We start from the raw sequence: 26,947 nt of genomic DNA on the forward strand, positions 1-26,947 counted from the left end.
AGATGCATACTAATTGGGATGTGTGATGGCCAGTTGTTTCTGCCACTTAAGGCTAGGGACTTTTTTCCATTTGACTTTTAGTTCTCTTTTGTTTTTGTCTGAGGCTTATTTCCTAGTCTGCATGTCTGTCTGCCTGTCTCATTAGGAGTTCTGTCAGAGAATGTCACACAGGTATGTAGTTACTGGTGACCCTAATGAGCCAATGACAATAGCTTAAACATTTATCTTGATTTATACATCAAAAATGTTGGCCTTTTATCAACTTAGATTATAAGAAAAGTCATAACTACTGTTGGATGTTATGGAAGAAAATTGATGGATGTTAAAATTTTGTGCTTAGCTGCCTTGGCGCTCTTAAAGATTTCTTCAGATTTTTTTTCCTTTTTTGCTTTCTAAGAAAAGGCAATCACCTCCTTCTCTTCCCCTTCAATATATTCCAAGATAAGCACAGATAGGTTGATGGTGATAGCATAAGGAAAGGGAAGAGGTGAAAGAGCAGAAAGGAAGTAATCTTTCTGGTTTTGAATCAGGTCAGCTGACACTTTCTGAATGTCAGTGTCCTCAATGTGCCATGTGGACTAAAGTAAGACAACCAGCCAAGCCCCCTCCAGACCCCAGATACCCCAGACCAGACCACTCACACCCTTTGAATATTCATATCCGTGCTCTGACACAAACTTGTTTGTTCCCTTTCTGTCACTACATCTATCTCTCATCTGTGTCCTCTCTGTCTGCGTCTTTGTCCCTGTCAGAGAGGAACCTAATATACAGACTGTGCTGAGTGACATTTCCCATTGGAAGGCAGGTGAACCTCTGTTAACGCTTTCTACACACACTTTCAAGCACAATAACGCTGACTGTGAATAATCACCTCTGCTTGTATTGTCATGCCCCTCACTTTATGGCATTTCCTTCTCATTCCTTTGCCTAAAATAGCCTTTATACTGCACAAAACAAATAACTAGAGCTTAGATTGTGCATTTCCTCTATGTTATTACAAACATATGTATCACTAAATGCGTGTTTTAGCGCAGGTTGATGATAAGTGATCATTAAGAATAAATCAGATCAGAAATCGAGAAGTTACCATGAGTAATAATTACCGTTTCCGGATTCTGGCTTTATAGATTTCAGCTCCTTCAAAATCATGCAGCTATTCCACATATGGTCTGCTGGACTCCACACCATTTGGTTCTGATTATATCTAGATTGTTCAGATGATGTAGGCTTAAGCTTTGGCAGACATCTCAAGTCCCCCTAGACTTGAAGTGGTTGAGCTTTTTTGTTCACCATCTTGCAGATGTATAGATGTATTTTTGCTTTATTTGCCAGTCACAGAGAGGAGATAGACAGAACTGACGTGGCTGAACTGTAATCAGGCTGATAATAGACGATAACCTTGTGTAATTAATCCTTATTGAGCAACTTAAAGTGCAGCATTATGTTCATTTCATCTGAAGACAACATTGGCACACATTGTTCTCCTTTTGAGGAAGTTGAATGACATTTTGAGTAAAATGAAAAGGAGATGTAGCAAGATATTTGTGCCAAGATTTTGCCTTTTAGGGTATATTAGTGTTGTCAATAGCCAGCACCAGCAGTTAATTAGCTGAATGTAAAACCAAACCAAGAATATAGTATTAGTCAGAGAAAAGACTTATAGTCAGATTGATACAAAAGAATCCCCATCGTGGTTCTCCTCCATGGAATTGACAACAAAGATGGTATGAATCTCCAGATGGCAGAAGCCTGGACGGATGGGTGATAAATCTTTGATTGGCTGCTGTGTGTGAATCCCCTGGCTCAGCCTCAGCTCCATTCCCAGCCTCAGTCTGAATGTAAGCGTACACATGGCGCAATGTCTGGAAGAGTGAGATCTGAGCGTGTAATTACAGTTGTTCATTTTGAGCTCAATGGCTACCTGCTGTTAGAGACAAACCAGAGGAAAACACACAGTCTGCATGTGTGATTCAGTCAGAGACTGGGTAAGGCGAGGTTAACCGTTTACAAATCTACAAACTCAAAGGTGGGCTGACCTTGTACTCTCTCTTAAACCCTGTTCCCACTGCAAGATAATCCACAATCTATATGATTCATGACAACGTAGATGAATTGTGTCAAATTTTTAGAGCCCTGTAAAATTTGTTAAATTTCTGTTTTTTGTTTTTTAAAATTTTGTGTTTCATGATGTAACCTAATTTTATGTAGTAGATTAATAAAATTTTGATGATTCAATAGTAAAATATTTAAACCATGAACAAATTTTAACAAAAAATAGCAAGTGTTTCAATTCAACAGAACATCCAAAGCTTTGTTAAGATGCTTAAAAATCTGCCTGTATGTAATTTTCTTTTTGGAAAATGAATTTTCTGAAGGTGTTTCATGTGAGAATAAACAAGCATTTCTTCTTTTTGGAAAATAAAAATTCTTTACATGTAAGCTTAAAAATCAAACTATTATAATTCATAGTTAACACATTTCTGCACGCTCAAATCTATTGTGGACCTATCACACTCTGTCGTGTGTAATGAAAAACTTCCCAAAACCTTTGCAAAGACCAGCCACGTTCTGGCAGAGGTTTTTGTTTGTTTGTTTGTTTGTTTTACATCCTAGCAAGGTCATCAACTAGTGTAAAAGAGTCCTTATTTAGAAGCTTTAATGAATCTGAGATACCAACTCTGTAAACCTATTAGAGATAGAGAACCACAAATCTATTCATTTAGGACAATTCAACGTGTAAATTGTGTATAAGAAAGCAGTCACACTGTCCAGCAATAGCCCAACAACATCAGCATGGTCGACAGATCTGGCTGCTAAATGCAACTTGTAAAGATTCTATCTGACAAAGACATCTATCTACATAATCCATTTCATAGTATGGATTTATTGGCTGCCTATTGAGCATGAGGGCATGATTTTAAGGGCTGCATGTGACATCCTTTCAGCTCGATGGCATAACACACACAGCTCATGTAGCCTTTAATCTAAGAGGACAGCAGAACATAATTGACAGCGCATGCCTGCAGAATGGAGTGGGAGGTACAGCTGTGCAGGTAACAGCTGGCAACCTTCAACGCACACTGGGATGATGGGGGGACTCTTCCGGGAAGCGAGAAAAAAATGTTCTAATTTGAGCTCCCACGGCTAACGAGCCTCCCAACCACAGTACTGTCAACGCCGCCATGTCTCCTTCTCACGCCTAGTCTGCTTCATCCAACATCTTATCCTGCCTCCTCAGTGGAGCCAATACAACAAAAGCCAGTTTTAAAATGACTTCCTCTTTACCACTGATGCTGTGCCAGTGGTGAATTTACAGATTTTAACAGGAGTGGTCCACTGAGTTCCCTAAAGGGGATTAGCAAACTAAGAAGCTAATTGGTGGTTCTCATTACAGTGAGAGACTGAGACATTATTAAACCCCATAATATATATGCATATACATATATATATGCTCGCAAGCCTTTTCTTTTCTAGTGTCCATTAGTGTCCATTCAGACATATAGCATAACAGTAACTCGAATGTCATTCATTTTAATAACCCTAAATTAGTATTAGCAATTCAAAAACAAAAGCACTAAGGACTGCAGTCTCATGGGACCCAATGTAAGATCAAGAACCTTAATTCTATTTGACAATAGTAATAGATACACACATACACTTTTTATTATGAGATAATTGGGTATTTTAGAAGAAATAGACTGGTGTGTGATCAACGATAACATCAAGCAGAATAACTTGAGCAACCCCCAGATACCCTCTGTTATCAACCCTTCCCCACAACCACACTTTTTTGATCCAGAAGAAGAGAATATTTATTTTGACTGTGCTCAGGGAAAATCGCTTTAATGGTTGCAAAGAAACATAAAGCCTGCCTAATTTATAAATATTTCTCCCTGAAACACACTTGAAAGAGGACTCTCGCTTATATCAGAGCAGCAAAACAATCTGACATCATTACATGTAGTGTGAAAGTCATTTGATAATAGAGAGCATGAAATGCCAGGCAGTCGAAAACATTTCCGGATGATTGCTGTGTTTATTTTCATTACAGCGTATGCCCCACTAACTCGCTGTGCTGTCGAGGCTCATTGAGAAACTTAAGCCATTTTCTTACTGTTTACTATGTGATATCAGAGAAATCAGCTACTATAGATGTAATTGACTAATGGAGAGTAGAAATGAAATGGAAAATCTTGATCCTACTTTATCCACAGAGCATCTTATTATCTCATTATCACGTATCATATCAATTTGTTGTGGATCAGTGCAAAACTGGTCTTAGTATGTACAGTGATCATGTGTCTGCATGCTTTCAGTATAAATGTTTTTATTTAGTTCAACTCACCGCTTTGGTGCACTGGACATCCTTCCCAAGAAGCCAATTGAGTTCTAGGTTTCCTTCTCCTTGGTAGCAGGACTGTAAGCGCTCCTTAATTCGTGCATTGATGTCTCGGATGGTGAAGGCGCAGAGTGCTGAGTCATCTGGTGGCCGATGGAACTGCTTTTGGCCCTTAGAAAAGATGGTGAAGAGAACATCATCTTGGGCGCTGATGCCGAGCGAGGCTGCGAGAATGCGGCCCGGCTTGCCAAGGTAGGCAGCCTGCAGTAGCCGGTACTCAACGCCGTTCTTCACACAGCCAATCGGCAAGGAGACGTATGAGTGAAACTTGCGATCATCTTTACAGAGGCGAACAATGCGAGAAGTGTAAAAGAGATCGCTGCTGGATCCACTTGATGACATGCTGTTCTCTGGCGTCTCCGGCTGAACAGTCAGGAAGTATACAAAGTTACCACTTGCAAAGCCGTAAACATAGTAAATGTCAAAGTGGGAGACAAGTGCCAGTGTGTCTGATGGTATCTTGATGAGGGAGGACACAAAATCAGTGTGCATTTCATAGTCAAGCATGGCAGAAGATTCTGGATCACGTGGCAATTTTCGACTGGAGATAGTGGGAAAGTAGTCCTGTTTGCCATCCACCGCAGTGCCAATGAACAGGGTGCCATCTTGGCCCTGAGAAGGGACAATGACCCCATACATGGTCCCGGTCTGGTTGACACTGGAGAGGTAGTGCTCCTTCTTGTGGGAGGGCTCCACTAAGATAAAAAGATCATCCAGTCTGAGGAGTTTACACACACCCTGGTAAAGGCTACCACATGCCAGCAGCCGATTTTGGGAATAATCAATGAGGAGAAGCTTGTTGACATTGTTGGTAGAGACAAGGGGCTCGGAACAGGGCTGTACAATCAGAGGGGGGTAGCAGGCTTTATTGTCATCCTCTGGGCCTGTATCATGGGAAACAAGGAGGGTCAGATTGCCTGAGAGCTTGTACACACGATTGACCGCTCCGATATACAATGCACCTGTGGACTGGTGAACTGTCAGGTGGTTAAAAAGCCAGTCCCGTCGTTCAGGATGGAAACTAGTAAAAGTCTGTCCATTGGTCATTGCAGGAATTGCTAAAAGCCAGATGCCTAGAAGAGCAGCTATTGTCTCTAACTTGCTGTAAAGTAATAAAGTTCTGTGTTTATGGTCCTCCATGTTTAAAAGATTTCTAAGAAAACTGCTGAATGAGCAGAAAGAATGAATGGATGAGGGGAAGTAACCTTTGTCTTTTTCGTGATGAAGGCTAATTTGAAGGTCAAGTCTTCACAAGGGTTTTCACATGTTTCTGGAAAGAGAAAATGAGAAACAAAAAAAGGAAGTTAGATATTTCAGCATGAATCACATTCCACACAAAAAACTCATATGACCAAATGGAAAAAGTTGTTGCTAAGTTAAAACACAGAAATATTCAGCTACAGTAAAGTGTTTGAATTTGAAGAAGGGTTAGGGAGAGAGAGACAATTTGTGGAAACAATTATGGTGCACATTCCAAAGACGTTGCTGGACACGGCAAGACAATGCAGGAAGGAGAGCTAGGTTACAGCAGAGGAAATTAGCCTGACCTGACTCATACTGAAGCTGCTGCTGTCACACACTGGGTAAGTGGTTTTTAAGAACAGAACAGCCAACACAGACCACTACAGACACTACCCACATTCATCCTTGAAAACACCACTGTGACTCACTGCCTTTCAAGCCATTAAAGAATGTAGTTCTGGAAAGTTTTAACACCATTTTATATATTTTGTACTGTATGTCTGGATTGCTTTAACTTTTTATTTTGACATAAAACAAAGTCCTAAGAGGTTTCTGTAAAGGGAAGCTGGACGTTTTTTCCTTTTTTTTTTTTTTGAAGACATTTTATAACTCATCCACAGAGCTTTCTCGTGTCAGACTAAAAGGTATAAAGTTTCAAGCTTTTAAATCATATTACAGTACAGTATAAAGCACTCAGGTTCTTGTAACATTTTAAAGACAATAATAGTTGCCATATCCAAAAGTAAAAGTTACAACATTGATGGCAAATTCTTTTATCTTTATTACTATCAGCCAGCTAATTGAAATCATACATTTATTCCATCCTTACCTTGTTTTATATTGACCACAACCTATCAACTGGTGTCCCAATAACAACTCTCCTCTTTCTATGTCACTAAAAACATAACAGAAGAAGTCTGGGACCTAAGCCACCCTACTTAGGTTTAGCTGTAGGCATCTCTTTCCATGTGCCATAAGTTAAAAGATAGAGCTCTACGTGGTCTGTCCCCAGGAGTTAATTATCTCATCCACTGGAAGAAAAGGCCTGGATCTTATTACTGGAACAAACTGAGAACAAATTGGAAACTACTTTCACCCATCGTTCCTCTCAGTCCTTGCCCTTTAAGGGGCACAATTTACAGAACTGGAATCTATTAGCTGTATATTTTTAACAATACTGTACTTTTTATTCTTTTATGCTATTCATGTCTTCCTCATGCACAAAAAAAAATCAGCTTTTGTACACAACACATTAACAGAAGCACCCACCTACAGTATGTACAATATGTATGTGTGTATTATTCCCTGTGTATTATCAGCGTGCTTGATCAGAAGCAAGTACTGTGAGGGTCTAACAAGTGGGGAGAATGGCAGAGCATCCCAAAATCAACTATGATCAGGCGTAGCGATCCAACAAGGGTAATTACTGTGGAGCCGAGGGAGGTAAGCTGGGGAACGACACGGCGATGCCAAGGGCTCAGACGTGTCAGAGACAGCCCTACATCATTTGTCACGCTTTGGATTTGCATTTGCTGGCAGTGAGGGCAGGGAGAATCAAGGGTGAAAGATGTGGCTGGAATAATCAGCGACTGCACGTTGAATTAACAAGCACGTGCAACCGTAAGTGAGAAGGGAGGGTGAGACACTGAACATCAAGGCTACTCTGTTGAAGGCAGGTTTGATTTGCGAAGCTGATTTGGAATTCCCTCTGAACAATGTTAGCCCTTTCACAAACCTCTCTCTAAATCCAGTAATGGCTATCTTGGGGTTCCATTCCTCCCCACTTTTATCAACAGCTCTGCTGCACAGGTCTGTCTTAAATATAGACCCTTAGGAAGTGTATTGATCCATGTGTCCATAAACACAGGTCTTAAGGCCCAATCAAGCTGTTCTTGGCATGTGTATAGGCGGAGGTGTGGGAGGTGCTCTGTCCCAGAGGCACTTTATTAGCATGGTCATAAAAGTGCCATTCCCACTAAAAAAGCACCAAGAGCTATAGACCCTCACTTTCTGCTGCCTTCACACCGCTAAGCTCCTTTGTTGAAGTTTGTACAAGCTGAATGTGTAAAGTGGATCCCGTTGGTGGTATAATGAACCTCCTGCTGAGCTAGCTTTTTGCACACAGCCTTTTGCCCTTTAGGGCTTTTGCTACCCCCCCCCCCCCAGCATTAATTGTATGTGTGTATACAACATTTACTCCCATCTATCTCCTCTTCCTCTCCAGTTGGTGTAAGGAACATATGCATCACTCCCTCATGGTGTGGCAACAGCTGCAGAGGAAGAGAAAGAAAGCCTCTGACTGGTATAAATAAAAAAGCCTCCACCAGGGTTATCCATTCATATTGCTTTCAGCAACAGAGGGACTGAAGTCTTTGTTTAAGTTGATTGCTTGACCACCTCTTTGTTGCACGTGACATAGATTTCTCCGAGCTTTGCAGCTGTGGAGAAGACTTGAAAAGAAAAGGCACAAACACCGAATAGCCTCTTGCACCCTGTAGTTCAAAGCAACATCTTTGTTTTGTTTATTGGGACGCAGCGTTAACAAAGGTGGACATTAACATATAAATGCAGCCGGGAATGATTCATACCTAAATACAATTACAGACCGACCTAAAAAAGAGTGGGGCATGACTGTCGAAACAATAAATAAAATTGCGGTTGAGGTAAACGTTAAAGGCAGTCTTTTTTATCACTCAAAAGTTAATTCAAGTCAGCAAGCTTAAACATTTTTTCTGTAAGACAGGTTCTTTTTTGGTTTCCTGCTTTGACTGAGTTTTAACACAATGAACTGCATATCTGTATGTCTTCAACACCAAATACAACCAACCTTTAAATCAAGATTAGTGTGAGCTACACAACTGTGTCTAAGGACTGAAGGCAGAAAAGTGAACTGTTACAATGAAAAACTGTCAGGCTATTCATTCTGTAGTACAAATAAGAATATTGAAGCCCTAACATTCATTGTAGGATTGAATATCGCCCGCCACCTTTCATGCTAGATTATTTTATGTTGAGAAATAAGTTGTAGCCGCTTTGCTGAAACCATTTATTTAACCTTAAGCTCATTCTCATGTGATATCACAAAATGTCACTTTCAGAGTGTGTTGTGAATGACCTTTAGCTTCTACCACATTACATTTTAGCTCTATATCTGTCAAATTGACTGATGTAAAGACATTTTTCTGTTAATGTCAGTTAGCTGAGGTGGTCATCTTGAATTTGGTTGACTCCAAAAATGAATCACTTGCCGATGTAACCGGTGGTTACTTTCAGGACAGTTCATTAAATTTCAACCGGTAGTTCATAAAATATTTTGTTAGCAGACACACACACGCACACAGGGACAAATACGTTATTGCTGGGCTTTCAACTTTCAGTGGTGGGCAATATTAAACAAAAAAAGGCTCTGTAATTGTCAGTAAATTTCCATCCCATCTGAGCACTTCCTTAGCTGACGTGTAAGGCAAAAACACAAGAGCAGAAGATCAAGAGAGATTTTTGTTCCAGCGGATACACAAGCTGTGATCATGGCTTGGAGAAAACACAGATTTTCGAGAACTTCCTATTCGCAATGAGTAGTCAGGAACACAGAACAGTGTGTTGGCGCGCTCAGCCCTGCAGCTTCTGGATGCTTGGTAAACAAACCGGCTGCCTGTGCTCTGTCACTGTGAAACACTGGTGATTTCCCCCGCCACTGGACATGATGCAGTCACAGTGCCAATTGTGGTCAAAACCGTTAGATTTGCAGATTAAAAAGAATGCTAAATGGCAGCAGAAGCCATGGCTAACAGGAGACATTAGAGAATGCGAAATGATATGTTTCACAAATCATCACTGAAGATTGTAGACACAACAGCCCGAGGAGAGGCGAAGGTTTGGGAAATCGCCTCTGGTGGAGCAGGAACAGCTCTAAAACCTCAGTGAGCCAAGAACAGACAGCAGGTCCTCTGTTTTTCTGCTTTTTTACCCCCCTCCCTCCTTTATGTCATCACGTCTTAAGCTTCTCAACAATATAGCCTAATTTGTTTGATCTCCTAAACTCATATTTAAAGCAATGGCAAAACAAAAAGATAAAGAACATAAAGCAAATCCGGTTGCAGAGCTAAATACATTGTTGAAAAGGGGAGAAAAAAAAGAGAGAAGAAGATCATAATTTCATGCCTCGGATTAATGTGTTATTCTCAGAATGATTAACGTGAAGCGTGAAATCTGAATGCCGGAGTAGAAAGGGGCATGCTGCAAATCAAAGAGACAATTTGTGAGAAAAAAAATATAAAATCTATACGGTCAAGTAAAGTAAAACATCTGCAGATACTTCATATTTTGTTCTGTGAGCTGTTGAGTTGATGTGACAACTTTCACAGTGAAAAGACAAAGTTGAAACTGCCCAGAAAGGATATTTTAAATTTTAAAAAGCAGTAAGAGTGGAGACTTGTCCATCCGTCTTTTCTGCTATTAAGAAGTGAGATAATGAGACGTCTTGTGTTGTCGAGCCTGAGTTATATTTATATATTCTCTGGGAGCAATAGGAAATGGATTTCTCTGCTCCAGCGCCAGTAGCTGTCATGCTCCAGAAAAAAAAAGAAAAAAAGAAAAAAAAAAGAAAAAACTACGTGGCATTCATTCATCCTTCCAGGCACCACAAGGAAATGACACAACAGTAAAGCCGAGCAATAACACCCTGAAAAACCCAGAAAAACAGCTATCATATTACACTCTCTGGTTTCCTGCGCTGTAGGGGCGCATATGACAAATATTTCTCTGTTTTACAAGAACTTCACTCCCTTTATAGGCCCTTAAAAATGAAAAAGGTGGAAATTACAGCAACATTAGCATCACAGACGCCTTCTCCCAGCTTCAGGACGGTGTTAAAACGTATACGGCTGATTTAAATTCATCACTGTGCAAATTTTTATTTTGACCTTTACTAAAACGTTCCGTTTGTTTATCTTTTCGAGTGACATGCACGAGGCTCTGAGCTGCAGCTAAAAGAGCCGTAAGTTAGTGACGCACAGTATATTAATGCACACTTATCCACAATTAAGCATATGCTCCAAGGGCACTCTAACAGAACACTTTGCATTCAGTGCTTAATAGCTCTGTCTTTGTTAGTGACCCGTATCAGTGCACTTGCTCATGAGCAGCTGAGTTCAGAGGCCTGCTACGGGGCCTTCGTTTGCTTTCCACTGAACTGCACCAAGTGAAAGCAGTTGCAGTGTTTCAACATGCCCTCTTCTCTCAGTTAGTAAGAACAACTGCTCCAAATAAAGCATACAGAAAGCATGTAACTGCGCAGGCACCTAGAAAAAAAAGCAGCCTCAGTAAAACTGATTGTCTCTGAATGCAAACAAGAACGCATCATTAAGGGGGCAATGCATAAGCACTGAAGCCCTCATATTATTCACCCATTATTCCATTTTCATCACAGTTTTCAATTTGCATTTTCTCCCAGATGTTTGGAAAAAAGCTCATAAAAAAGGATGGTTCGACTGGGAATAGTGTGATATGACTTATGGTCGATTTCACACTGTACACTGTAAAATAAAAATACCAGAGATAACAACAGGATGTTGGCAGAATGTGGAAAGGCCCAGCATTCTTTGGAATCATATGGCTAAGGCAAACTTTACAGTAGAAACATTCAAAGTTTAAATGAGTCACAAAACTTCACATGAATGAACTTCAACAGTTTTTTGCTTGCCACATCTCATTATTAAAACCCTGCAGACACATACAAATTGTCACGAGTGACCACCAGACATTTCTGCCATTTACAATTAGGCAACGTTTTTCAGATTTTGCACACTGACTTGTTTTTTTAAGGCCTAATTTCTGCTCTGCCTTTCTGTCTGCTCATCTTATTAAGAGAGCTGCCTAGAAGTGAGAGACACAGGTGTGTGGCTGCCATGGTGACAATAAAGAGCCACAGGCAGCAGCTTTAATACTATTTAAGATTTTTACAAAAGTTCCCAATTACCGTTGGGACTTAGAGAAGAAAACTGATGTATTTTGGAAATATGGGCAGTAGCTGCATGAGCACTTTTCAAACTCGATTCAGAAATGTTTGAGTTCCCCTTCACCTTGTTTCTGCTGAGCCCCCACCCTCCCACATCACACACTTTAAACTCTGTTTGAGAAAAACACACTGCTATTACACTTAAAACCCTTGACATCCACTGAGAGAAATTACAGTGTCTTTGTCATGGTAGTGATTTTTGTTTGCTCTCCCACAGCCATCACCTTCTTCAAACACTTAGGACTGCTCATATGCTCATATGCAAGCTGATAGTCTTGTACAAACTGAACATGAGCATATATCCAAGACTACAACCAAAGGCTCTCTCTCTCACACACACACACAGACAGCAGCACACAAGCTCATTGACAAGTACATGAATTATTCCCTTCTTCTCTTCTTCAATCCCTACTTCCACTAACGGCTCCTGTGTACTTCTCCTGTTAAATTAGAGGTTAAATCCTAAGGCGTGACCTTCTCAGGCACTCCCACCAGCGGTGTATATAGAATTATGTGGCGTTCACCTCATCATCGCTGCCTGTCATCCTGTGAGAGCAGATTTCTATTAGGAGGCATTTCCATAAATCTAAATTGTAAAGGGCTCTGGCGAGCAAACGGGGAATCCTCGGTGGGCGAAGAAAACAAACAACAAAAGCGAGGTGTCAATGGAGACCACAAGATCAGATATCTCGACTCAGCTCAGACTAAGTGAATTAAGCCTTTTGATTGACACTTTGCACATATGATCAAATCGCAGGCCTTAACTATTCCTAAAGCATGCTGCCGATGCTGCACTATCCTGTCCCTTTGAAAGTCAACAGAGGTGTAATGATAGCTCCGGTGAGGGGGATGTAGTTAGTGTGAAGTAGTTGTGGTGAGTCAGCTCAGTCCCACAGGAAAGTGTGGAAGAGCTACTTTTGTCCACAGCACTGAAATGTTGAAGAGGGGAAAAAAAAGGCACAGAAGTTTTGGGATGTCAGCATTTTACTTTGCTTTTTGTGACTTATTACATGGCATACATGGGACATAATACTAAACTATAATCAATATTCAGTGGGTTTTTTTTATAATTAATGTTTGATTGTTTGTTTTTTTATCTCTGCCCCAAACCATGTGTTTATTAAAATCTAGTATTTGGCCTTGTCCACACTTCCCTTAATGTTTTTAAAAATGGAGATTTTCTGCTGCATTTTGAACATTTTGTGCACACATAAACAGTTTTGGGTGAAAAATAAACCAATCTGGAGCTTTTTTTTTTATTTTTTGAGCTTTTCAGAAACAGTGACATAGCAGCCTATTTTGTGCATGCCTGAGATTACCTTGAGCTTGAGAAACTGAACCAAAAATTGAGTCGTTTTTACAGATTTTTCTGTTTTTCTATAATCCTGTCACCATTACAATATGATTGTGTGCTGAAATGCTTAATAACTGCGAGGAAAGAATAAATTGTATTAAAGTAAAAAAAGAAAAATGGTTTTAGGAGAATCTTTAGCCAAGCTAAGAATGTTTTTTCTTTGTACTTTATTTGTTGTTCATGTGGACAAACTCGCCACCCAGTGGTGCAGCATGGGGACGCAAGCATTTTTGTTAAAATCACATAAACAAAGTAAAAACAATATCTGCTTAAAATATAGCTAAAGTATTGTAAACAGGGCCTTAAAGGGACAGTCTGGTAATTTTTTAAAGTAATGTTTTGTCAAAAAGTTGTCAATCGTACTTTATTAGTCGTAGAGTAAGTCAGAGTACAAAATGTGGAGAAAGAGGCAAAAGTCTTCATCCAGACTAGGCTAATGGCTAGCCAAATGAGGGCTTTTTTAAGATAGTAACACGATTGTTGTTTGGTTGAGAAAACAGTGATAAACTAAACCAACATTAGTGGGTAGGATGTAGGGTGGCGCATGTTCTATTTTTTGATCAATTTAAATATTCTTAAAATTATATTTTCCATTAAATTATCTTAAATTTAGGTTGTCTTAGTGTGTGTAATTATATGGTATTTTAAAAGTTTTTATTAAATTTTAAACATTTATGTTTTAGATTACAAATTATCAAATTGTTTTGCTAAAGAAATTGTGAGAAAAAGCCTAGATTTTGTTGTCCGAGACCACCTATTTTTAACTTTTTTTTATGTTTAAGTTTTTTACGGTTTTTCTTCTCCTCTTCAGCCTGGGCTTTTGATAGCTGCCGCACTTTCGAGTAAAGTTGCTGTGGCGATAATTGCACAATGACATGTTCTTGCTTTGATAGATTAAGCTTACAAAATGTACAAGAGTTTTGTCATTAGCCACGTTTTAATTATTCTAACAAGCTATAAAATGAACAGGTTGAACAACAGCGTTTTTAATTAAGGTGTTCAAAGTGATGCTGTTGCTATTATAAGATACGATTTTACATGTAGCCCTCATCTGATGAACCACAAACTACCATCTTTTATGAACAGATTGAAGGTGTTACATAGTAGACTTTTATGCAACTTTTCACCCCTCGTGTCTTCTTATAGGCATTCTTGATCATGCAATAGTTTTTGTAATATAAGCAGCTTTTTATTAGACTTCGCTGAAGTAACAAAAGGACAAGTTCTGTTTTTTAAATCAGCTAAGGCTTTAAATATTCTTGAAAGCTAAAATATCTGTAATTTGAACACTATCCAAGTTTATCTAAGTGCTTGTTACATTTTGATTCCAAGGTAGGTCTGTGTTGGGTGAGTGACATTGGCTGGTGAATCTGGGAAAAAAAATGTAGTTATGAAGTATTAAAGTCATGGCATACAGCCTCACACAATACCGTGAGCCTCAGCAAACTCTGAGAAATTTCGTCCAACTATGTGTACGAAAGGCTGAGCTGGAAAGAAACGTGCAACGGAAACTGAATCAGCTGATCCTCTAAATTAAACGCTACACTTCAGGGAGCTCACACTTATAACGGGTACCTTCAAAAGTACAAGTTTGCATTTTTCATATCTGAATAGACTTCTTTTCATGTCCGTTCTTACAGCACATTTAAAAGTTGCTCAGGCAGACAAATGAGTTTGGCAAATTAAAGAACTTGGCCGGCACACCAGGTAGGAGTTAAGAGGGTCATTGGTCTGATTTTACAACCGACTAAAGGAAAATGTACCATGTAGCATTGCAGATAACCATGGAGAACCAACTATTTGGAGGGCAGACAGAGATGACCATAACCAAAACAAGGTCAGACGGTAAGACAACAGCACACCCTTTGTGAGCGCCAGCATGATCACAGTATCTGCTCTTGTTTTGTTTATGATAATGATTTCTGTATGAGCAGAATATCCCTCCAGCCTCTGCAGGAGTATCTGCCTGAGGCTGCAGCCTGGTTAACAAAGCCTGGACTCTGAGTCTAACCAGTCCAAATAAGAAAACAAAACAATCAACTTCAGTCTCCATCAAATAATCAGACCAAATCCACTGTCAAGAGCCAACAAATGGGTCTGTAACATGTGAGACACCGTACTCGTTTCAGCTTGTGTGTGTAAAACACTGCAAGCTGAAATGAGCCAGAAGCCATATCTTTCTTACGGCTTCTGTTTCAGTAGCCTCATAATTCCACGTAGTCACTCACTCCCCACTAACCTTCTTTATCATTAGTCTCATCGAGATCACAGAGGTGAAGGGTGGCTCCATGACAAATGTGACTTAGGAGGGAGTGAGGGACAAGAGAAATGCAAGAAATAATAAACATAGAAAAAAGAAATCATACGAAGACAGAAACAGTAAATGTCAGACTGTAAAAGTGTGTAAGAATGAAAAAGCACCAGCGTAGATCTGTGTAAGAGGTGAATGATAGACGAGGATAGCTGAAGAGGAGAGGAAGGAAAGAAAAAGAAAGAGGCAGTTGTTACTCCATCTGGGTAACAAGGCGTTACAGCCACAGCTCCAGAAACTGGCAACTCCACTATTATCTGGTGCAAATTTATAAAGCCGGGGGGCATGCACACAGAGAGGAAAAAGGGTGGCATATATGGGTCAATAAAAGCAGGTGGACAAAAATCTCCAATGGACAACTCATTCAGCTCCATTCACTCATTAAACTCATTAGATCTGTTGTTTCACCTAACGGATGCCAACCAAAATCCAGAATGGTTATATAAGAGTTTCTCGGTAGATGAAAAGCTCATGGGAAATCCTGTCAGTCAAAGTAATCCCTTCAATTTTTCCAGCTACTGTTCATCTAAGGACTGTATGATAGAGCCCACAGCTCTGTAATCACACGCTGGCTGAAAGGATGAGGCCACTCTGGATTGGCTGAAAGCCAGGCACTGGAAGCTCAGCAGGAGACACACTCCTCAACTCATCTCCACCATCAAAATGTGCCGAAAGACCCTTCTGATGCACACACAGAGCTAAGGGATGTCAGATTATAGAGGAAAGTGGGTGCAAGAGGTTAGTTTTGAGTGGAGTGTAAAACAATATTTATGATTTCAAGTTATGCTCTATGCTGCAACATTGCAACAGCACCTGTGATGTAACAGAAACTGTGACACTTGCTTTGTCAGCTGTAGTTCTACGAATGCAAAAAAATCCATTAGATGTCAATACAATTACATGACATTATGTGTAGCCACTCATTTCCCATTACTGATTAGATTACTTGATGTTGTTTTCTTTGCAGTCTACTGGCTAATATCCCCAATTTCAGCCATTTGAAAGTAATGTTTTGTGTAAAAGTGACAAACAATTCAAATCATACTTGCTGTAGATAGCTCTTTAAACAAATGTCAGTTTATCAATCTACACATCGAGGCATATTATAACTAGAAACAGAACCAGGAAGCTGGAAGTTGATACCACAAAGGAAGAGTGCTCCCCTAGTGGCTGGTTGTAGTACAATTTTGAAGTACTCCATGTAAATGAATGGGACATTTTCCTGACTAAAAAGTAAAAATACGCTTCAGCTATGATTTTTCAGATGTTGATTTTTGTTGATTATTGTAGTTCTTACTTTGCTACTGTATGTTCAAATAGCCATTTTAAAATATGTTTAGTTTAAATTAGTTACTTGATATTTAAAATAAATTGTCATGTTTCACTGACTGATAATGTGACAAATTGGGAGGGTGTGTAGGAGGGACTTTTGTATCAAGGGTACAACCCCACATTCCTAGTGGATTCTAGCTCCAAAAATACAACATGGCAGGGCCCCAAAAAAGAAACATTTTGCCCTCAGTTTTGGACTATTGAAGTAAATGGAGTCTATTTGTCCATCTTTATTTACATCAATGGTTTAACAGGACTGACAAGCTTACAGCCAGCCTGCCAAGTCCAAAGTGAATTGCTGCCACATTAAAACAGCTCCAATCACCAAAACGTTAGAATGGTTCAAGAGAACATTATTTTTTTTAAACCTTTACACCACCATCGGTTTGCATTACATGACATTTTACATCAAATTGTATCATGATTTGCAAGAGTACATAGCATCACAAGCATGTACCTGTAGCACTTCTGGTGCAGTCAGAGTAATAATGTCATGGGACACTGATCCAGCAATAAGGTTTATAACATGGTATCTGTATGAACACTATTATATTTTAAGAATTGGAGTTTTTTTAAGATGGCAAAATCTGCTTGGAAGTAGTTGTCTCAAATCATACTGACGAGCTGGAAATAACCGCAGACTGCATCAGAAGTGCTTTAGCTAGCTGCTGCGTGCAAATAACCACAGAATTCCATGTGAAATGTAAAGCAATGCATTGATGAATGATGTAAAGGTTAATAGAGTAGTCAGAAAAAGCTACGAAGTTTTGAAGATTAGCATTGTTTAAAAATGGCAGCTGTCTACTTTGGTCTTGGCACTGTTCACTGACCATTAGCTGGTTAGTCCTGTTGGGCCTAAACTTTGTTTTTCCAAACTCAGGCCATTCCAGAAGCTATTTTCAACAGGTAAACTGTTCATAACTTCTACATAAAACACTAATTATAAAATGGCTGAAATATTTAACCCCTTAGTTCCTAGGCATATTTTTGAGAAATGTGCTTGAAAAAAACATTCCCCGGGTACAGAGGCCGCTAAAGATGTAGTGGGTAATTAACCTTTTAAGCCTGATTTTCAGACAATGGTAAATCAGAAGTCATGTTCTCTTTATTTTCCATGGGACTGAGGAGCTGTGTTGTAGGTTATGGTTAAGGTTGAACACATAAGTTGATATTCTGTCCATACCAGTGAGCATGTGGCTGATTTCGTTCCGCACATTTTTCTAAGACAACTGGGAGTCTTCACTCTGCCGGGTTTAGCCATGCTTTTTTACAGAACCTTGAAGGAATCACAGCAAGATAATGTTTTTACTGACAGACAGTAGTGGACACTTTCTTTTAGTCTAAGCTTCGGTGCACGCCTGTTCAGCATCAGCAGTGGCTTGTACACACACATTTCGCTACCTTATCAACAGTGCATGACTATGAGTAATTGAATTGAAAGCAACTGCGAGGATGTGAGCTATCTACCCTCAGTGACCTGCTCTTCTTTCTTTCCGAAAGAGAGCAAACATCGTGCCTTGTCCTTGAACCAACTGTTATTCCATTTTTCCACCAAACTTGACTGAAGATCAAAACAGTAATGGGTCCACAACTTATATAGCGCCATTTTAACCTCTCCGGGTTCTGCAAAGTGCTTTAGAAAGTTTCTCATTCACCTATTCATACACTGCTTTCAATTATGCAAGTCAATACAGCACCTTTTTAATATTCTCACTCATACATTGATAAGCAAATTAGTGGGCAGTGGGAGTACAGCGTCTTGCCAAAAGACACTTCAGTACTCTGTAGGGGCTGAGAATTGAACTCCCAATCTCTTCAATTAAAGGATGACCACCCTACCATGCTGGGCTAAGCCACCCACAAAAACAGAAAGGAACTAAACATTTTAGTCTGACAAAGTCCAGATACTTACTCTTAGTCAATACCACAGATAAATAAATGTAATGTGTGTGATATACATTTCTTTGAGAATTGCTTATCACACACTGCCTTTCCTGCCAAAGTTGCCAAATTAACATATTGTTATAAGTGAAATTAGTTGTTTTGGTTAAACTTTGAAAATGGTGATAAGTGCAAATTTGCACAATATGTCAAGATCTTGTGTGATCTATAAGTGCTTGGAATTTGTGTTGGGAAGGATGCTCAGCTACTACTACATCAAATTTTAACTCAGTTATAGCCATTTTTGTGGTGGCTAGGGTCGATTAGCTGTGACCATTTGAACTTGGACTGAGTTGATCAGTTGTAGACGAACAGCCAATAAATACTTTCTGAAAGTTTCATTAAAATCGGAACAATGATACTTTTGGTATTTTGCTAAGAGACAAACAGGGTTGACTAATAAATCATGCCATAATTTAAAGTAAAGATATAGTGCACTGTGATTAGAGTATATGTTTGAGCTACTACCACACAAACGTTTAGCTTAGTATCTGTAAAACTGAATCAGTTGTAGCCATTTTTGCGTTTTCTAAGGACCGTAGGTTGTTGCAGCCATCTTGTCTTGACTCTAAAAGGTAATCAGTTGAAGATGTACATTCAATAGTTGTGTTCTGAGTTTCATAAAAATCTGTCTAGTATTTCATGATGTATTTAATAAACAGAGTTGATTCCGAAGGTTAATAGCAAAGTTTTGAACAAAGATTTCATGCGTCCAATTAACACTTGGAGTATGTACTGAGAATGACCCTCAGCTACTACCACACCAAATGTTGGCCTAGTATCTGTGAAACTGACTGAATTGTAGCCATTTTTGTTTGCAAAGGTTGAGTAGCTGGGGCAGCCATCTTAAATCAGGCTGACTCCAAAGGCTAATCAGTGGTAAATGTACATCTAGTGATTACTTTTTGAGAATAAAATCCATCCAGTGGTTTATGAGATTTGCTAGCATAATATACAAACAAGCACATACAGACAAGAGCAAAAACACTATTAGCCTCTTTTCATCAGCAGGTGATAAAAATTAGTGTTTGAGAACAAAAACATGAAGACCTAGCCACTTTTAAAACTGGTGTCTGTTTGTCTACAGTCAAAACACCGGAATAGTGTAGCTGACAAAATATTTCACACAAGAGCTTCTTCAGTAATCAATTCATTTTTGGTGCAAATTAACATTTCAATTAATGTGTGTATTGTTGCATTAAGTCCTCCAGGAGGAAGGAAACCTTTGCTCATTGTGTTCAGGACCTGCTGTAACCCCAAGCATAATGTTGCCTGGCTCTAAAATCCACATGGCTGTCTGAGGAGCATTAAAGCCTATTTTCAGGACGTCTCTGCTGAGGCACATATAACAGATGCATTATCACAGAGCAGCAAAGGGCTCAGTCTCTCTCCTGCACACTCTCTCTGCCTGCTCCTCTCTCCACCTCAGCCTGATAGAGGCCTCTCTAATTTCATCAGATGTGATAAAGCACCACAAAATCAAGTCTGCAGCTAGTTACTTAGCCCAATCTCCCTTTGGATGAGAGGCAATAACAGCATGTGGTGAGGAAATTGGGTGCTTACTCACACAGAAGGATGCATGCCTAGCAAGCAGAATGCTTGCTGGTTGCTGTGAAGGCTCGGCGCGCAGCAGACCACAAAACAGAACAACGGTGCTCATGGTGTGTATACAGCACGGAAAGCTGCCACGGCAAAACTAAAAGCAATGCGAAATGTACATTTCACTTCAAGAAACTGACTTTAACATAAACGAATAAAGGAGTTTTGCAGATTTTCTGGCCACAGAAGTGAGGCGTATGTAATGCTGTGGCCACAAAGTCCAATTTATGAGCAGCAGGGCAAAAAACAAAAAAAGATTTATTTCTCAACTGCTGTCAAAACGATTCATAACGCTTTCTGTTATTTAAAGCTAACAAATTAGGAGGTTGTTGCTATAACTTATACAGTGCTTTAAAAAGTATGTGCCGCTTTACAAAATTTCTTCTGCTTTACCTTTTTTGTCACATACACCTTTCAGATCATCAAACAAACGTTAATATCAGAAAAGGTAACCTCGGTAAATACAAAATGCAGTCATTAAATGATGATTTCATTTAATAACCAAGCTGGCCCTGTATTAAAAAAGTAATTGCTCCCTAAACCTAATCTGCAATCAAGCGTTTTCAAAAACTGTCTATGAGTCGTTCACTTGGCTGTGGCAGAATGTTGCTGCTGTGCTTCGGATAATCTTCCTGCTGCAGTACCACAGTCTGCTTCACATTAGGGTCACAAATTGATAAGAGGACATTCTGCTTCAGGATTTTCTGGAGAGCAGAATTCCTCATTCCAACAATCACGGCAAGTCATCCAGGTCTAGAAGCAGCCAAGCAGCCCCAGACTATCACACTACCACCACCATGTTTGACTGTGGGAATAATATGCTTTTTCTGAAATACAGTTTTACACCAGATCTAATGGGATGTACCACTTTTGCATAATCAGTCCACATAATATTTTCCCAGAAGTCTTGGGGATTATTAAAAAGTTTTTTTTTGGCAAATGTGAGATAGGCCTTCATGTTTGTTTTGCTCAGTGGTGATTTTAGCCTTGGTACTTCCCCTTGGATGCCATTTTTACCCTTCATTTCTTTCTTATTGCTGAATCTTAAATTCTGACCATAACTGAGGCAAGCAAGGCTTGCAGAGCTTTCAGTGTTGTTCTGAGTTCTTTTGGGACTTCCTGGATGAGTTGTTGATGCACTCTTGCAGTAATTTTGGTCAGCCAGCCACTCCTGTGAGGTTTCACTCCATTTGTGAATAATAGCTCTATTTAGGCAATTTCTTTATTCTGCAGCTCTGGCAGTAATCAGGCCTGGGTGTGGAATTGAAATTAAACTCAGCTTTCGATAAAAATTAGTTAATTTATGATTTAATAAGAATTAAGTAGAATTACTTTTTTTACACAGGGCCAGGTAGGTTTGTTTTTTTTTTTCCTTAATAAATGAAGTGATCATTTAAAAACTGCATTTTGTATTTACTGAAGTTATCTTTGCCTGATATTAACAATTGTTTGAAGATCTGAAACATTCAATGTGACAAAAAAGCAAAGACAAAAGAACTCTGTAATAGTTTTTCACAGCACTGTAGCTCAAAAAAAAAAAGATTGTATCAGATTTGCATGCAGCTGCAGCCTGAACTTATATTGAATATGAATAATAAAAAAAGCAGTAAGCAAACCTTCAGCCCAGTTTAACTCTTGTCTCATTCTTGCTGGGAGCATAAAAATGCACCTGATGGACCTCTGGAGTGCGGCAGCTGCTGCAGGGCTACGCCAGGACACGAGCGAGTCGGATGGCACCGAGCTCAGACAACAAGCTGGCTGAGTGACAGAGTGACTTGTTGGATCAGAACTGAAGCACACATGTGTGCCCTCCGGTCTGTTCTGTGTGAAGCTCCGTACAGGAAGCAGAGCTGGCTGGGACACGGCGGAAAATAAGCATTGGCTGGTTTCCTGTGAGGCAGTGTCCTGAGCGTCAAACGACATAGCAAAGCCTTTTTCCAACAATTCACACAAACATTTTGAAGACTCTCATACATAGGGTATAATATTTATTTAACTACACAACCACACTGCAAGACATGACACAAAACAAACATATTCATGTTTTAAATAACCTTCATTTCATCTTTGAATTACATGCCTAGCATTTCTTGAAGGTTGTGCATATTGCCCACCTCCTTTCATGTTAGTTTGAAACTAAGAACATCTTATGGTCAGAGAAGATGGAGTTGTAGCGATTTTGGACAATATCTGTAAAATGGGTACGTTATAGCTATTTTTGTGTTGGCTAATATTGATTAGCCATGGTGGCCATTATGAATTAGACTGAATTAATCAAAACCCAGTGTTTAGTTTCTGCAAGTTTCATTAAAATACCACCCAGTGGTTCATTAAATATTTTGCTAACAGACGAACAAAGTTGAGTCCATTGTTAATGCTACAGTTTGAAGCAAAAATATCACACAATGAATAGCACTTGGAGTATGTGTTGTAAATGACTTTCAGCTACAACCACCCCAAATTATAGCACAATATCTGCAAAACTGACCAAACTGTAGTCATTTTTGTGTTTTGCAAGAGTTTCGTGTTCTGTCAGATGGATATGGTAGCCTTGTTGAATTGGGTTGGCTTCTAAAGCTCATCAGTTGTAAATGTACATCTAGTGATTATTTCTTGAAAGTTTTATTAAAGTTGATCCAGTGGTTCATGGGATATGCTGCACACTATCAAACAGAAATGACTTAAAATAGTTAATGGTTTAAAATTTTAAACAAAGATATGCTTGTCTGTTAGTCTTCAGATTAGATGTTGGGGATGAGTCTCAGCAATTACGACACTAAATCTTTAAGTCAATTTCTGTAAGACTGATAATAAACATGTTCCGTAAACAAACCAGGGTTCACAGCAGTAACTTTTAACCCAGGAGCATAGAAGTACATTTATTACACATGTAGCATAATTGTTCCCGCCTTCTTCTATTAAGGTAAGTTGGCAGTGGGGAGATGGGAGGTGCAAACCAGGAATATCACCGTGACCTTGAATGTCTGTGATAAAAACAGCAAGTTGGCAGAGAACCAGCACTTTGCGGTCTCATTCAGTGTTGCTCTGAAGGTTGAGAATGTACTGTATTGTTCACAAAAGATGGATGCATCCATTTATTTGAGCACCACTGTGATGAAGCACAGAGAATGGCACAGGATCACAAGGAGAAGAGGTCCAATACTCATTATGTTCAAAGACACGGGGGGCACAAGTGGGGAAAGAAATGGCCCCATAAGACTCAAGAAGTCAGGCAATACTGATAAAGCTTACATCTAACAATCCATTACTTGCCCAGCAAACTTGCGTGTTGCTTCCACCTCCATCCTCTCCTTCAGTCATTACACCTGCACTAACTCAGGGCTTGTGATCTGCCTCTTTTCTGGTGAATCAAGGAAACCCAAGCAGCCTGAAATGAGATAGATGTGACTAAGTTGAGAGACTGCGGCAAAGGACACATGTGAGATGCCCAAGACTGGTGAGTGTCAGAGCTGCTCTGATTGTGTCAGAGCTGTATGAAGAGCTACTACAGCCAGTCGGCTACATCAGTGAACCTGGGAATAAGTGCTTCACACTCATTTTCACAGGCCAGAGATTCCTGATTCTGTCCCCTGCTCTGTTATAGATTTAACACAGAGACAGCTAAGCCATTCATATTCTTTTGACACATGCTGGAGGACATATTTTATATGTGGCTGCTGAGCCTCATACAACTTTCTGTCACGATTCTTCTCATGCTACATCTTGATATAGGCACAAAGCAAATAGGCTTGAATCTCTGGAAATTATAGAGATGGCATAATCGCACATACTCAAATGTGCAGAAGTAGGGATTAAGAAAGAAAATCCACTGACTTTTTAGTACAAATTGACTCAGTGCAACACTAGCAAGGGACAAATATTAAAGGTACTAATACATAAGCACCAAAGCACCCTTAATACAATTCTCCCAATATTGTACCATTTCTATCAATCAATTTGCAACAAACAAAAAAACACCAAAACACCTGACTAGAATAGTGTACTATGACTCCATGGTATGAGATACAGTGTAGACAAAATTCACAAGATTTTGCAAAATATTTCCCTCCAGAGAAAAATGGGATTTAGGTGAAGCACGTGAGACAACACAACCATATTTAGAGCTCCATACCTCTGTCATACTTATCAGTAAAGACATCATTCAAAGTTTAAATGGGTCATGGAAATTTGGACTTTAAAGGATTGAACTGTAATTTTCATATTCTTAATGGTTTTTACACAATCACAATGTAACTATTGACTTTTGGAGATTCTGCCACAGAATGTTCGACTTAACCTTTGAGCTGAATAAACTTTTCAAAAAAATCTTGCAAACAAACTCTTTGTGCTCCCACAAAACCTTACAATTCTTATAGAATTTACATATCAAAATGTAAGCATTTTTGGCTTTGTCCATTTAGAGTGTCTCTCTCTGCAATCAGACTTACAGTTTACTCCTAAATTCCCGCAGGGTGCCAAAGTGCGCATCCAAACTCTTATTGACTTCCATTGTGTCTCAGCTCAGAACTTTTTTCAGAACCAGAACTGAAAGGTCATATATCCTACATAAAAAATGGCAAGTGTGACAACCAGACAATTGGCCACTCATAGTTTAGGAATGTTTTCAATACAACTTATAATTTTCACACATTCACCATTTGTCTGAGTTTTTTTTTTTTTTTTTTGTAGTCTGCATTTCTGCCTTCCGGTTCTATTAAGAGTCCTATTAGGGAGGAAAAGTTGTGGTTACTATAGTGACTCTAAGGAACCACTTTAGCAGCTTTAACATTTCATTAGCTTGTGGTTCTCTTTACACTGCTTTCCTGGTTTCACATCAGAACATTTGGCATTTTGTCAGATTAGATTATTATAAACATCCAGTAATTCCCAGTCTATTATTGGGCATTAGTTATATGGTTATGGACTAAGGGAAATTGGATATATGTTGAAATTTCAGGCAGCATTCGCAGTGGCACCCTTTAAAATTGCTTTAGAAGTTTTCTAGAACTGTACATGGTTTGACTGCAGCGCAAAACCAGCTAGGCTACAGAAACACTTGCATAAAGTGCCTAAATGTAACTGCTCTTTATGTGGAGTACTTTGCCACAGTTTAGTCATCAAATCACATTCACAAGCACAGGCTCTCGCCTCTTCTTAAGCTGAATGCAGCACTAGCTTTCTGGGCATTAAGTTTGATCAAAGACTAATCTCTGCGAGTCAGATGGTTAAAATTAGCATCGGTTTCTTTGTTAAGGACACGAGGCCGGCTGGGACCAGATCCCACAGAGCGAGACAGAGAGGGACAAAAACATAGAAAGTCAAGAAAAGAGAGGGGAGGCAAAAGAAGATGACTAAAAAGGAAAGAAAGAAAATTTGTTTCAAGAAGAGGAAACGATGCCATTAAACGACATGAACAGACAGAGCAACGATAACCGGACATAAACTGAAGAACAGAGCTTGCTTGGCTCCCATGGTTGGTCAGTAGAAGCAAAGCCAAACCCCAGGAATCTGAATTCCTCTGTGGCACCTCATATTAACTTTTGCCTCAGACCACACACACACACACTGACGACAAAACTAAGCGTAGGGGTTCCTTTAAAAGGGATCATACTGATTCATGGGTTTAGTGAAGCAGTAAAATGAGGTTTCGACAAGCAAGCCAGTCTCTCTTCATCTATATGAGAGATGTAACTGAGATCTTAATGGTAATCAATGATTACCATGTGATGGCAGAAGGCATGGGGATGACGTTAGAGCCTGCATAAACACAGCCTGAGTACTTTCTATCATCAAATTCTATCATTTCTTAGTTAGTGGGGAGAGGGAGAAAAAAAACATGGAGTGGGGTACTTGGCAGTCACCCTTTTAGCCAAACAAAACAGCCTTTCTGCTGCTTCTGGACCTTATAAACTGCATCAGCAAGAGTAAAAACATACAATCATACTCCAGCAAAAAACTGCAATAACAGGAAAGAGAAAAGGAGATTAAATCGACTGTTAGCTACCCTCAAGAAAGTGCAACCAAGAGGGGGAAAGCCCCATTCAGCATTTCATCAACAACATGAAAAAAAGAGCAGCTGGAGAACACTAACATGCTGAAGTGGTCTAATTAGGACACTTGGTGGTAAGTTCACTGTTGTTTCAGTCTGGTTGAGTCTAAGTCTGAGGTACTTCATTTTAACATCATCTACTGCACATCCTGTGGGGCCATCAAAGGAGAGCGAGCCATTTCCAAGCCTTCACGTGTTTTTTTTTTTCCGCTAATCCGGTACAAGCAGTGTCACCTCGTCTTTCTGTCACACAACTCTCTTAAGTTCCACAAAAACAGTTTAGCCTTCCTGTTCCGTCCCTCCCTTCCAGCTTCCTCGGCTCTTCCTGTATGACTCAGTATAACAAGTGAAAATCCCACACCTCCCAGTTTCTTCCGTTGTTTTGTACCAGAGGCTGGGAATGCTGTGAGTTCATACACTTGAAGTTAGACTCTTAGAGCTCAAGTAGGAGGGACAATTGATCCACCTTTGATCCATAACAGTCAAAGTAGACCAACAGGACCAATAGCTTCTCCATGACAGACATTTACTGCATGTCTTTTCAATGGACAACCATTTACATCCTAAATGTATAATCTCATTATACATAAAGGATAATCTAATCTTAATCTTCTCTTATCTGCATATGGCACCTCACTGACATGAATTATCTGTGACAGGATTTGTCTGAAGTGCACAGAGAGCTTGTGAATGACACCTCTTAG

General features: G+C 39.5%; 1 protein-coding gene across 3 annotated transcripts in view; it reads right to left on the reverse strand.

Moving 5' to 3' along the window:
• The window catches only part of plxna2 (plexin A2), a 226,970-nt gene that overhangs the window by 189,333 nt on the left and 10,690 nt on the right, over positions 1 to 26,947 (reverse strand). For all 3 annotated transcript variants that reach the window (XM_017419193.3, XM_017419192.3, XM_037976969.1), the window contains one exon: positions 4,346 to 5,669. In XM_017419193.3, the coding sequence (XP_017274682.1) occupies positions 4,346 to 5,539 (1,194 nt within the window). In that variant the 5' untranslated portion in view covers positions 5,540 to 5,669. The remainder of the gene's footprint in view (positions 1 to 4,345; positions 5,670 to 26,947) is intronic.

This window comes from Kryptolebias marmoratus, linkage group LG8 (genome assembly GCF_001649575.2).
Source record: "Kryptolebias marmoratus isolate JLee-2015 linkage group LG8, ASM164957v2, whole genome shotgun sequence".
Taxonomy (NCBI): domain Eukaryota; kingdom Metazoa; phylum Chordata; class Actinopteri; order Cyprinodontiformes; family Rivulidae; genus Kryptolebias; species Kryptolebias marmoratus.